This window comes from Pelophylax lessonae (genome assembly GCF_965119305.1).
Source record: "Pelophylax lessonae genome assembly, chromosome: 2".
In the NCBI taxonomy this organism is placed as follows: domain Eukaryota; kingdom Metazoa; phylum Chordata; class Amphibia; order Anura; family Ranidae; genus Pelophylax; species Pelophylax lessonae.
Window position 1 is genome coordinate 698,571,929 of NC_138769.1, and position 14,626 is coordinate 698,586,554.

A 14,626-nucleotide genomic window follows, 5' to 3' on the forward strand; every position below is an offset into this window, starting at 1 on the left:
ACATAGAGCTCTCTGTAGGTACTGCAGTAGTAAAAGCACTTTACTTACAAATTTGGACTGCATGGGTGGTCTTACACATGGACTCTTGGACTCCAGAGAGAAGACAGTGATGTTACATGCTTGTTCTTTTCTCTACAGCTGCAGGTTCCCTTCCGGAGGTTTGTGAGACAAGAGATGGTGGTGGAAGTGGTAAGTCCCCACGGCTGTCATTGCTCATTGGAATCCTGTCATTGAGTGGGGGAGGGGAAAGTTTTAATAATAAATGGCCGAAATGAAAAATTCAAGAACCAAATGTTCAGTTTAAGGTCAGCGCAGAAAACAAAATACTTTATGTATAGCAGAAAGGGGATTTTGTTCTTTGCCTAAGAACAGAAAGACACAAATTAGTGCAGCTGTGTAGTCACCAATACAATGTTAACCACTTAAGCCCCGGAAGATTTTACCCCCTTCCTGACCAGGGGGTATTCGGCGATTCGGCACTGCGTGACTTTAACGGACAATTGCGCGGTCATGCAACGCTGTATCTAAACGAATTTGGCGTCCTTTTTTTCCCACAAACAGAGCTTTCTTTTGGTGGTATTTGATCACCTGTGCGATTTTTTGATCATGCGCTATAAACAAAAAAAGAGCGTAAATTTTGCAAAAATAGCAATATTTTTCACATTTTTTTATATGAAATTCCCCCCCAAAAAAATGTAAAAATCTAAATTTTTTAACATTTTCGGCCAATTTGTTTTATGCTACCTATGTTTGGTAAAAAAAATTGCAAAAAGCGTATTTTGATTGGTTTGCGCAAAAGTTATCGCGTTTACTAACAAAGGGAAAGATTTTTGTCATTTTTGTTGTTTTTTTTTTTAACGCGTAATGGCGGCGATCTGCGATTTTTTTTGCGGTACTGCGACATTGCGGCGGACAGATCGGGCCCTTGACTGACATTTTTGACACTTTTGGGGTTACCAGTGACATTTCTACAGTAATCAGTGCTATACATATGCACTGTTACTGTAAAAAATACACTGGCAGTGAAGGGGTTAACTTTTTTTGAAAGGGAGGGGCTATGTGTGTCCCTAGGGGCGTGCTTTCTACTGTGATTGGCTGTGGCTTCAGATGTATGAAGAGTGATCAACGGTTCTACATAGTAGAACCGTATGATCATCCTTCATACACAGGGGAGAATGACAGGCAGCTTGTTTACACAAGCCGCCTGACTTTCTCCCTCTCCCCCGCCGATCGCAGAGTGACCGGCGGACATCGGGTCCGCCGGTAACACGCGCGGGGGGGTCCGTGACCACGCGGGAGCGCGCCTCCGGGGGCGCGCGCTCGCTCCCTAGACCCTCACAAGCTAGTGACGTAGCCCTACGTCACTTTGCCTGTGAGGGGCAGACTGCCGACGTAGATCGGCGTTAGGCAGTCGGCAAGTGGTTAAATGTGTTATTTAAAAGCAAGCAGTGTAAGTACCTGGATCTGACCTGGTATCAGCCTCTTGCTGTCCCTGTACTCCGGAACTCAGATGGGGAGAGAGAGAAGCAGCACAAGGAGCCAACCAGTCATGTCTAAGGGGACATGCTGATAGGATAAGAGAGCAGAGTGGTGAGTTCATCGTTTGCTGCTTCTCCATTTACAGTCCAGTCGCAGAATGGGTGAGGGACAAGAAGACCAAGTGTTGCTTAACTACAGCAGAGAGAAATCACGTCTCCCACCCTGCCAGGGCTGTGCTATGTGCCAGAGCTTTGGCAGGTAAAACCACTCCTATATATATATGTGTTTCCATTATATGTATTCCATCTGTGCCCGGATCGTCTTTGGAAATCGAAAATATCTGGAATAGTTGTCTGATCGATATATGAAACAGGAACTGACTGCCGAGGGACTCAAAATTCAAATGTTTGTTTTATTTTGTTTTTTAATGGGCAGTTTATCTGCCTCCCAGCCTCTGAGTGTACATATTATTAAATAAAGGAGTTCAGTAGTTTACATTCCCCCTGACTATGGAGCTTTATTATTTAAAGTGGAGTTCCACCCATTTTAACAAGTTGAGATGTACGTAATCTCCTTTAAATATGCTTTTGCCAATGTAAACTATTTATTTTATTTTTTTGTAAGGAAATACAGTTTTTCTTCTTTATTCATCTGCACTTCCGGGTCCTGCTGCCTCTCGGCGATTACGTCACTCGGCGATTCGCAAGGGCTCTTGGGATAGCGGCGTCATGTATCCCAGCAGCCCTTGCAATTTGCCTAATGACGAAATCTCTTGTTATTTCCAGATCGGCACCAGCTGTTCTCAGGGATGTATTGCATTCAGTCCGCGCTCCGCCCCGCCTCCTCTCAGTGAGCTCTACGAGATGTAATGCTTTCAGTCTACGCTCACTGAGAGGAGGCGGGGCGGAGCGCAGGCTGAATGCAATACATCCGTGAGAACTGGAAATAACACGAGATTTCGTGTTAGGCGATTCGCAAGGGCTGCTGGGATACACAACGCCGCTATCCCAGCAGCCCTTGCGAATCGCCTAATGACGAAATCTCGTGTTATTTCCAGTTCTCAGGAATGTATTGCATTCAGTCTGCGCTCCGCCCCGCCTCCTCTCAGTGAGCTCTATGAGATGTAATGCTTTCAGTCCGCGCTCACTGAGAGGAGGCGGGGCGGAGCGCAGACTGAATGCAATACATTCATGAGAACTGGAAATAACACGAGATTTCCTCATTAGGCGATTCGCAAAGGGCTGCTGGGATACACAACGCCGCTATCCCAGGAGCCCTTGCGAATCGCCGAGTGACGTAATCGCCTATAGGCAGCAGGACCCGGAAGTGCGGATGGATAAAGAAGAAAAACGGTATTTCCTTATAAAAAAAAAAAAATAATAATAGTTTGGATTGGTAAAAGCATATTTAAAGGGGATTACGTACATCTCAACTTGTTAAAATGGGTGGAACTCCACTTTAAAGCTCTTATTCATTCTTTGAAGTCTCTGCAAGATCATTTAGTTGACAAAGCAGTAGTTCAGTAGTTGTCAGACTTAAGCAGCCCAGAGAGGATTTGAATTTTTTTTCCCTTCCACATGGGTGAAAGGAAAGAAAACTGCTTGATTTCCCCATCAACACAGTCAGTTTTGATGGGGGAATCGCAAAAGTGTCCAAACAGAGTTACAGTACATATTCCTTGGCAAATAATAAAGTTTACATCTGAGATTTTTAGAAGTCAGCTATAACCTGATTACTTTCACCCGCCTATTTATAAAAGAAAAAAGACATTTGAAAAGCAATATTTTTTGTAGTTTTCCTGATTTAGTCCAGTCTACTGTGTCTGCCTTCTACATTTAATCCTCCTGTATCCTCCCACTCTGCCTCTAATGTGGGTCTGTCATTTATCTTTGCAGAAAGCGGTCGGTGGCAAGAAAGATCGTTCCCTGTTCCTGTTCACGGACCTGTTGCTTTGCACCACGCTGAAGAGGAAATCCGGTTCGCTACGCCGCAGCTCCATGAATCTGTAGGTTTATCTAATATTAAAGAATAAATTCACCTTTTAGAAAGTTGCATCCATATTCCTCTCCCTTGCAGCCACTCAGCATGGCACAGATTTCTGTGAATGAATAAACTACAAGTCCCATCTTACACTGCAGCAGACGGGTTTGTAGTTCTCAATGAACTACGAGTGTGCTGATCAGCGTACTTGTAGTTCATTGACACTTCCTCCAGCTTTCTAAGGCCCTGTTTACATCTGTGCATTTTACATCGGCTTTAGGTGTGGTGCGTTAAAAAAAAAAAAAAAAAATCCTGCTTGCTTCATCTTTGATCATCTTTCATAAAAACACATGTCATATAGAGTTCAATGGTAATACACCTAAAGTGCATGTTAAACGCACTGCACAGATGTGAACCCCGCCTAACTGAAATCCTGTACAGAGGTATGGACAGAACACTGGAGGACGTCTGCAGGAGCCGGACATTGCACCCACAAACCACTGCTTTACAGATCCCTATGGGAAAATATAATAATTACACATTTTTTCCCTGAAAAAATATGTGCATGTTTTTTCTTAAAAAGTGAACTTTAAACGGTCAAGTACAAATCATTGTTGTGATAAATGGCTACAAAATTCTTGCTTCCATGTCCACAGTTATAAAATGTTAGCAACATTTGGGATATTTTAAATAGGGAAGTCACTACATTAGTCTATTGCAAACCAGGGATTCCAGGTACTGCTGTTGTATTTTAACCGCTTGCCGACAGCCGCAAGTACATATACTGCGGCGGTCAGCCCCTCCTGGGCAAAGTAATGCATCGGTACGTCACTCACTCTCGAGCCAATAGGGGGCGAGTGCGCTCCGCCGGAGGCGCACTCCCGCCCCCGCTCGTTCCCAGACATTCCAGCGCGAGTGACCGGCGGCTCCGATGTCCGCCGATCACTCGCGATCTCCCGCTGGAGAGGGAGAAGGGCAGGCGGCTGATGTAAACAAAGCTGTCTGTCATTCTCCCTGGTGTAACTGCAGAGACTATACGATCCTGCTATGTAGGATCGTATGTCTCTGTGGTTACATCAAAAGCCACGCCCCTAGGTACACACTTAACCCCCTGATCACTAATAAAGTTAACCCCTTCCCTGCCAGTGTCATTTTTACAGTAACAGTGCATATGTATAGCACTGATTACTGTAGTAATGTCACTGGTACCCACGAAAGTGTCAAAAATGTCAGTCAGGGGTCCGATCTGTCCGCCGCAATGTTGCAGTCCCGCAAAACAAATCGCAGATCGCCGCCAATTACTAGTTAAAAAAAAAAAAGCAATAAAAATGACATAAATCTTTCCTGTAGTTAGTAAACGCAATAATTTTTGCGCAAACCAATCAAAGTTTTTGAAAATTTTTGATAATTGTCGCTATTTTTTTGTTTACAGCGCAAAAAGTAAAAATCGCACAGGTGATCAAATACCACCAAAAGAAAGCTCTGTTTGTGGGGAAAAAAAGGACGTCAATTTCAATTGGGTACAGCGTCGCACGACCACGCAATTGTCCATTAAACTCACGCAGTGCCGAATTGCAAAATAGATCCTGGTCTTTGAGCAGCCAAATCCTCCGGTGCTTAAGTGGTTAAAGCTGCTGTAGAGCATGCTGGGAAAGTGCTGATCTACCAACGCCACTCCAGTTTATATAGACCCTGTCAGATTAAAGCCTGCACTCCATTGTAATAGAGGACAGTGTATATTCTCCTCTCTGGCTGCCTGTCTAGCCTAACTCCTTTCTACATCAACTATGCAGCCTTGGAAGGCCCATTAGGCATTCAACACTTCAGAGCATGTTCCTTGCCATGTGTCAGCTAAAGTGATGTAAGGTTTGAAGAGTGGAACAACAAATGACTAGGGCACAGGTATCTCTCTTGTATGAAGAGCTTACCTACTAATACATATTTCTCTAGCGCTCATTGACAGACGTAGTCCTCGGTGATACACCACCTTCGGGTTATGTTGCCTCCACAGGAGCAGGACTAGACAGGAAATTAAAAAGCTCTGGCCACACCCTAGGGGCAGTCCCAGAGGGTATATCCTCTCTCTCTCTGCCTCAGCAAATCAGTTATTTTCTGTCTAGTTAGGAGTAAGGACCTAGATACCTTGCTGGGATCTTAGGTCCTGGCAAGATTTTTTTCTTAAAGGATTTTTTAGACAGCTTTTTTTTTCTCCAGTGTTCCTGTGAGATCTTCAAGCAAGAAAGCTGAACTGGGCGACGGGCTGGATGTTGAGATCCGGTGGTCACCCCAGTTCAGCCTACGAGCGCGTGCAGGCCATAGCTCCGCGCTGGGTCGGCCGCGACAAAGTCCCATTAAAGGACTGACCCCGCGAGTTAAACGTCTCGCTGAAACGCCAAAGACCATGAGTCACGGCGTCCATATCGGTCGACAGCCCTCCCGCCCCGGTGGAGAGGGGTACTGTCAGGAGTTGGTGCCCGCCTGGTTCCGGTATGGTGAGTAGTATGTTCCCCCTTTTCCCCTGACGGGTCTTGTGGTGAACGCGGGCCCCTCTCTGTATGGTAAGATAGAGTCCCCCTCTATCCTATAACATGGCACAGATCCCCCTACTTTGAGTGTGATTTTATGTGCAAAAAGCCAGGAGGCTTGGTTTGGGAGCTAACAATCTAATTGTATACATGTTAAAAAGATTATAATCTGTGGCATTCTGGGAATCTTACGGTGATAAGAATAAGCTACCTACCAGTCAGAAGCCACGGACATGTAGACTGCCTTCCTAATCAGATCTCCAGCTATTAGCAGGCCTCCCGAATGGCCATGCGGTCCGCCAGGGTCGGTACCGCCAACCACGCCAAATCCCCATGCAGAGAGTGTTGTGTGCCCTGCAGCACACCGCTATTCAGTACAGGCCGCCGCCATTTTTTTTGCTGGATCGCACGAGCCGCCATTTTGGCGTAGCCTCGTGTCTCCAGCATGGGGGCGGCCATGTTTGAGGTGATCCAAACACCTCGTGGAGCTAGGGGAGGCGCCGGAAGGCGTGCAGAGGGGCGGAGCCGCCTCCTTTCTTCCTGGGCAGCCAGCCAAAAGACTTCCTGTTTGTCAAGACAGCGCTGTAACCTGTTGCAGTTAAACTCTGAGCATCAAGTGGTGAGCCTGGGGGTCTATCTCTCTCTCTCTCTCGATCGATAGGGATCCCTAGTAGGTAACACTAAGGGGCTTTTTGTGGCGCTGGGGGTCTGAAAAAAAAAAAAAAGTTTTTTATTTTTGAATTATATTATCCAGGAAGTGACTGGAATTATCATGGACCCTGCCACACAAATTCCCCCACCTGTTTCCCTCGAGGGGGCCACGGGACCCGCCGGTGCACAGAGTGTAGAGTCATTTACAGCAATTTTGGAGTCTATGGTGGCTCGGGTGGAGGCGGCCTGTCAGGGACGGGGGTCAAGGAAGCGACCCCCGTCTACCCCTATACTATCTGACACCTCTGACTCTGATTCAGAGATGGTCACTGCAGTTGCAGGTTCCTCTGCAAAGGCTGTTATCCCAGGTAAAGCCCCCTCAGACAGTGAGGAGGACGCTTCTTCTCCTGCTATAATTCAGGAAGAAGCATTGGTGGACGCACTAGTTGTGGCAGTGCAGGAAACCTTAAAACTTGAGGCTTTACCGGCAGAGGCAACTGAAACAGAGATTCCTTTTGGTACTAATAAGCCCATCAAAACGGTGAAGGTTTTTCCTGTACCCAAATGTTTCGGTAATCAGATTAAAGGAGAATGGGAGCATTCTAAACGTACCTTTACTATTTCCAAGCGTATTGCTAGACGCTATCCGTTTGAGGAATCCATCATTAAGAAATGGACGGTACCACCAGTGGTGGATCCACCTATTTCCAGGCTGAATAAAGCCACGGTTATCCCAGTGGAGGACACTTCGTCCTTTAAGGATCCGGTGGATCGAAAGATGGAAGCAGAGTCCCGCACCATCTTCTCTCTGATAGGGTCAGCATTTAGACCAGTAATTGTTATTGGTCTAGTTTCCCAGACACTTACGGAATGGGCGAGATTGGTACGCCAAGACCTTAGGGGAAAAGATATTCCCCAGGAAACATCTGATTTGATGGAACAGATTATACAAGGGCTACAGTTTATCTGTGACGCAGCCTTGGACACTACTCCCTTATTAGGGCATGCATCTATGTCAACGGTGATCCTCAGACGTGTGCTGTGGTTAAAATGCTGGTCAGCTGACCTAGGTTCCAAAAAGACCTTGACAAATCTCCCTTTTCAGGGGAATCGTCTATTTGGGGCCAACCTAGATGAAATCATCAAGGATGCCACTGGGGGCAAGAGCACTTTTTTGCCACAGGCTGCTAAAGCTAAGGGACCTCGCAACAAGCGAGGACCTTTCTTTACCGCCCATAAAGGGCGCCCGGCTGGTACTAGCGGGAAAGGCAAGACTCCTCCAGGAGGGTTCAAGAAGGGCTGGTCGGACAAGCAGAGGACCAACCCAGCCAAACCCGAAGCAAAGGAGTACACAGCCTGAAGGTGCGCCCCCACCCGGTTTCAGGGTGGGGGGACGTTTTCACCGGTATTCAGGACATTAGATCGAGCTTCAACCACTACTACCGGTGCGATTCTTCCCTTCCAACATTTAAGTACTACAGGAAGCGGTAGTTACCGTTCCCTGAATAGATCTTTTCCTTTACCTTTTCCTAAGATTAGTCCCTATACCTCACAGGAATCGGATCTGGTTGACCAGATAGGCCAGGTAGCCTCTAGTCGGGTGACTTCGGTCCCTGAGGTTCAACCAGAAAAGATCACCCTTCCTGATAACAATCAGGTATCTGATAAATGTGTGGGAACAGAAAACGACCAGACTTTCTCGGATGGTCGGGGCCAGATACCTCTAGGGACGCCTGGTTCAGATTCTATCAGCGCCAGTGGTCCTAGAAATTCTAGGCTGGCCTCCTCAAGCCGGCCTGGCCGACTTGGACATGCTAGTCGCAGACGTTCCGTGGGAACTTCGTCTCAGGGAGTGTCTGTGGTCTCAAGGACCAATTTACCATCATGCTTTACAGTCGCTGGGTTTAATGGCCTGGCCATTGAGACCCAAGTACTGAAGGACAGAGGTTTGTCTACTTCAGTCATTCCTACCCTTATTAAAGCAAGGAAAGCGACTTCCAGCAAGGTCTATTATCACACATGGAAGACTTATATTGCGTGGTGCGAATCTTTAGGATTTCCTCCACGTACCTATTCGGTGACTCGAATATTGGCCTTTTTGCAACAAGGGGTTGAGCAGAAGCTAGCCTTGAGCACCATCAAGGGTCAAGTTTCAGCATTAGCAATCTTCTTTCAGAAACCTTTAGCTACCAAGTCCTTGGTGCGGAATTTCATCCAGGGGGTGCGGAACCTGGCTCCTCCAGTCCGCGCGCCCTTTACCGCCCTGGGATCTTAATTTGGTTTTGTCGGTTCTACAGAAACCTCCCTTTGAAAACATCAGGGAGATTCCCTTGCTTACTTTATCCCAGAAGGTGGCCTTCTTGGTGGCTATTACTTCTGCTCGCAGGGTGTCAGAACTGGCTGCATTATCATGCCAGTCCCCATACCTAGTGATTCATAGGGATAAGGTAGTACTTCATCCTAAGCCATCTTTTCTTCCTAAGGTGGTTTCAGATTTTCATCTGAATGAAGATATTGTACTACCTTCCTTGTGTCCTCAGCCCAAGCATCATCGGGAACATGCGTTGCATTCCTTAGATGTGGTTCGGGCAATCAGGGTATACCTGAAAGCTACGGAATCATTCCGTAAGACGGATTCACTTTTTGTGATCACGGATGGCCCCAGAAAGGGTTTGCCTGCATCTGCCGCGACCATTGCCAAATGGATTAGACAAACGGTGGTACAGGCTTATTCTATTAAGGGTCAGAGTCCTCCGTTCCCTGTTAGGGCGCACTCCACTCGAGCGCTCAGTACTTCCTGGGCCTTTCGCCATCAGGCGTCAGTGGTCCAGGTATGTAAGGCGGCCACCTGGTCGTTGATACATACCTTTACAAAATTCTATAAAATTGATGTGACGGCATCGGCGGATGCCTCATTTGGCCGCAAGGTTTTGCAGGCCGCAATTTGAGGAGACCGGTGGTCTACCTCGAGGGTTTTTTTCTGTTTGAAAAAAAAAAAATAAAATTTTTCTCTTTTTTGTTGAGTCTCATCATTAAGGATGAGCATTGTAAACTTCTAGTTGGCACCGGTTGGGCCTTCTAGATTGGGATTTGATTTCCATTTTCCCACCCCTCATTTGTGATACTGCTCTGGGACGTCCCGAAGGTGGTGTATCACCGAGGACTACGTCTGTCAATGAGCGCTAGAGAAAAATGGATTTTTGTAAAATCTTACCGTAAAATCCTTTTCTCTTAGCTCATTGACAGACGTAGTCCCCGCCCCTCTGTTTTTGAGTTGGGTTGGGTTAAAATCTCTAAAGACTGCTTTTTGACATAACTGATTTGCTGAGGCAGAGAGAGAGAGGATATACCCTCTGGGACTGCCCCTAGGGTGTGGCCAGAGCTTTTTAATTTCCTGTCTAGTCCTGCTCCTGTGGAGGCAACATAACCCGAAGGTGGTGTATCACCGAGGACTACGTCTGTCAATGAGCTAAGAGAAAAGGATTTTACGGTAAGATTTTACAAAAATCCATTTATTGAGAGCTCTCTCCTACAACACTTTACTGGAGCTCTTAGCCAGTCCTGAATGTTGTCATATAAAGTTTTGTAGGCTGCTGTTTAAGAGGGGCTGTTCCCTATTAACCACTTTAGCCCCAGAAGATTTGGCTGCTCAATGACCAGGGCCTATTTTGCGATTCGGCACAGCGTGACTTTAACTGACAATTGCGCAGTCGTGCGACACTGTACCCAAAATAAATTGGTGTCCCTTTTCCCCCACAAATAGAGCTTTATTTTGGTGGTATTTGATCACCTGTGCGATTTTTATTTTTTGCGCTATAAACAAAAAAAAGAGCGACAATTTTGAAAAAATAACAATATTTTTCAAATTTTCTTATATAAAATTCTCAAAAAAAAATGTAAAAATCGAAATTTTTTAACATTATAGGCCAATTAGTTTTTTGCTACATATTTTTGGTAAAAAAAATTGCAATAAGCGTATTTTGACTGGTTTGCGCAAAAGTTATTACGTTTACTAACTACGGGAAAGGTTTATGTAATTTTTTTTAACTAGTAATGGCGGCAATCTGCGATTTTTTTTTTTTTGCAGGACTGCGACATTGCGGCAGACAGATCAGACCCCTGACTGACATTCTTGACACTTTTGGGGGTACCAGTGACTTACTACAGTAATCAGTGCTATAAATATGCACTGTTACTGTAAAAATGACACTGGCAGGGAAGGGGTTAACTTTATTGGTGATCAAGGGGTTAAGTGTTTCCCTAGGGGCGTGATTCTAACTGTCAAGGGGCATGGCTAGTGAAGTAACCACAGAGACATGCGATCCTAAAAACAGGATCACATAGCCTCTGTGCTTACTTCAGGGAGAATGACAGACGGCTGTGTTTACATCAGCCGTCTGTCTTTCCCCCTCTCCTGCGGGAGATCGCGAGTGGTCGGCGGCCATCGGAGCCGCCGGTCACACGCGCTGGCTCCCCAGGGAACAAGCAGGGGCGGGAGCGCGCCCCTGGCAGCGCACGCTCGCCCCCTACAGGCTCGTGGGTGAGCGACGTAGGTGTACGTCGCTTTGCCTGTAAGCAGCTGAGTGCCGCAGTAAATAGACGTTAGCCGGTCGGCAAGTGGTTAAAGGTTTTTTTTTTTTTTTTTAACTTTTATTTTTCAGACGGGGCCCCTGTGTCCTTGTTAAGGGCTCTTATGTTTAGCCTTGGGTTATTTTCCCCACCCCTCATTTTTCTTTTGGCACTGCTTTTGGACATCCTACTAGTTAGGATTTATGGAGCGCTGTCTTTGTTGATGAACGAAAGAGAAAATGGGATTTTTGTACTTACCGTAAAATCCCTTTCTCTGAGTTCATCTACGGACACGGCACCCTCCCCTCTATGGAGTTCTGATACTTCTAATATTCTAATATGCTTACTACTAAACTGATTCCCTAGAGCAAAGAGGGGGGTTATATCCCAAGCTGAGGACGGCCAATGGGCGTAGCCAGGTGTTTTTTGTTCTGCCTAGTCTTACTCCTGGAGGAGGCAATATAACCCAGTAGGTATGATTTATGGAGCGCTGTGTCCGTCGATGAACTCAGATAAATGGATTTTAGGGTAAGCACACCCTCCCACACCACTTTGTTGGAGCCTCTTGGCCAGTCCCAAACACTGTTACATGAAGAGGAAGACATTAACCCTGGGTAAGCTCCAACATTGAGCTTACACATTATTTGGAATCCTATAGAAAAACTCAGTTGTGTTGGATTTTAATGGAAGATGAGTATTAACATTATGGCCAAATGTATGTGGACCATTACATCTACACTATGGCCAAAAGTATGAAAAACCCCACCAAATGATTGAGTTCAGGTATTTCCAGCAAAGACTACAGCATACATAACATTTAAAGACAATTTTAAGATTCCAACCTTGTGCTAACCGCTTGGGGAAGGTCCTTTTCTGTTTGATTGTGCCCCCTGTGTACAAGGCCATGGAGCTTAAAGACGTGGTTTGGTGTGGAAGAACTCAACAGAGACCTGACCTCAACCTTACTGAACACCATTGAGATGAATTGTAATGCCTTTTGCCCTTCATGTCCTCTCATCTAACATCAGTACCTGTCCTAACAAACCTTCTTAAACAGCAGCTACTATTATTCATTGTCAGAAGTCAACATTCAAAGGTTCATGAAAAATGGAAAAGGTGAACTAACTATCCTGGACACCTCTCCATCCTGGACACCTCTCCATACCCGATGCAGTGATCATGATGCCAGCATAGCGGTCCATACACCACAATACACATCCCCAGAGCGATTAACCATCATAATGCTCACAATAACAAGCATCCATTGGTTAGTGCAGCCATATGACAGTGCTGACCGATGAGAAGTGCATTTGCGGCGGCTTCCTCCAGTAAGGTGACCCAGAAGAAAGAAGTACTTCTCTTTGGTTTATGCATCACATGGTCCCACTGACCAATGAGCTTTTACCCTTGTGAGCATTATGATTGAAACTTGCTCTGGGGTTGTGTATTGCAGATACACTGGCAGCATGAGGCATTTGCGGTAGGGCCTGGAAGGGTGGCCAGGATATTTTAAAGTTAGTTTACTTTTTCATTTTTTGTGACAAATCAATCCTACTCTTTAAGCCTTTATCTTCAGCCAGTGAACGGACTGCAGTAGACTTTGTGTTCACCTATTCTGCACCGGCGAGTTTACAAGTTGAACAGTTGGCATGTGGCTGGTGTTTCAGTAAACATTGGCAAAGGAAAGAGTTACAATTCGTCCTCCTGCAAACTAATAAAATTGACTGCATGAAAATGCATTCCATGTGGAAAGCCCATGCCTTCCTATGGGGCTGGCTCACATAAGCTGCAGTTTAATGTGTTTTTAAAGGGCAATAAGGGCCAATCCACAGCTATGCATGCGCATTACAACATGTACATAGATATGTAATTGGGCTCCTAAAATATATCTAAAGTCAAAGCTTTTTCTGGCCTCTAATAGGTTCTTATTGCTGCCTGTGTCGTCATTAACAATGATCTCCTTACTTTGTTCATGGACAGAAATTTGTGGGAAATCATACAATTGACAGTTGTCACTATAACTGGAAATAAGGGAAAAACTTCCAGTGGAGACACCTGTTCTGGTGGTTGTCTGAGAAGGGATATCCCCTCACTTCGGGGAAATTTTTCCCCATTTGCTGTGGATTCCCCTTGACAAGAAATAGATACCCCCCCCCCCCCCCCCCCGCATGGTACACAGCACAAAAACAAAATAACAGGCATTTCAACCATTCAGTACTCTATCCAAAAGCCAAACAAAGAATGTTTGGGCTTTAAATAAACTTTAATGGTTTTTCCATGTGCAGTAAATACATTGGATTACGATACTGTGAGTCATTGCGCCCTCTGGTAATCTGTTTTGGTAATGCAGGATTAACATTGTCGTGTGTTTCAGGTACACGGCAGCCAGCGTGATTGACATCTCCAGCAAGTACAAGCTTCTCTGGAAATTGCCCCTGGAAGATGTGGATATTGTCAAAGGTTTGGCGAATGTCTTTGTTATACACTACTCTGCATTTCAGCTAAAAATAACAGATCTGCAAATCTACCCATTTTTAGCATTACCCCCTTCCACTTACTGGGTGGATCTGCTACTGCTGTGCAGCCAGTCCATAAGGAACTGTGACCATGCATGCTGGAACTTATAACTGTATATTGACCATTTAAACAAAACAACACTCTCTGTAAAGGGGACTGCAGTACATTGTGGAAATTTTTTTGCTACACACGCAGGAGAGCAGGGCCAGTGCAAGGATTTTTGCCTACACAGGCGAAGGTGCATTTTGCTGCATTGACCTAGATCAAACCTTGGTCTAGTTATTTTTTTTATTAATGGTGATATAATTAGCGCAAACCATATACAAAAAGTATAATAAAACTTAGTAAATACACACACAAGGCCGCCAACAATCAGTGTTAAACACAAAACACCAGTGAGTAAATAAATAATAAATATTGCTGTGCCAAGTGAATTAATCAAAATGATAAATAAATATGCATATAAAAATCATAATATGAAAGCAAACCAATGCTTATATAAAAAAAAACATTCAGAAATCCGAGTGCTATAAATCAAGTGATAAATAAAGTCCCAATGGTGCAAAACTTATATAATAAGTGGGCAAAAAGATCAAATAAAGAGGTATATCTTCATCTGTGATCTAACAGTGCAAAAAGTGCTCCATGCTTCACTCCCGGTGATTGATGCAGGATTAGCAGCTCACCTTAGGGATAGACTCAAAGGAGTCATACACGCTTAAAGATGTTATGGATACACAGCCTGGTCACCCCTCTCCTTCTGCTCCAGCTGACCCTCCAAGTACGCCAGGAACTCAGCATAAAATAAATAGAAGAAGGTATCTAGTGTTCTCTGTTTCTAATGCTTTACTCAATCCAATGTAAAAAAAATCCACTTACATATTTCAGCACTTAAGCAGTGGGGG

At 45.2% G+C, this 14,626-nt stretch overlaps 1 protein-coding gene across 2 annotated transcripts in view; it reads left to right on the top strand.

Moving 5' to 3' along the window:
- The window catches only part of ARHGEF17 (Rho guanine nucleotide exchange factor 17), a 419,270-nt gene that overhangs the window by 336,062 nt on the left and 68,582 nt on the right, over positions 1-14,626 (top strand). For both annotated transcript variants that reach the window (XM_082245420.1, XM_082245421.1), the window contains exons 8-10: positions 139-189; positions 3,375-3,484; positions 13,579-13,664. In XM_082245420.1, the coding sequence (XP_082101546.1) occupies positions 139-189; positions 3,375-3,484; positions 13,579-13,664 (247 nt within the window). The remainder of the gene's footprint in view (positions 1-138; positions 190-3,374; positions 3,485-13,578; positions 13,665-14,626) is intronic.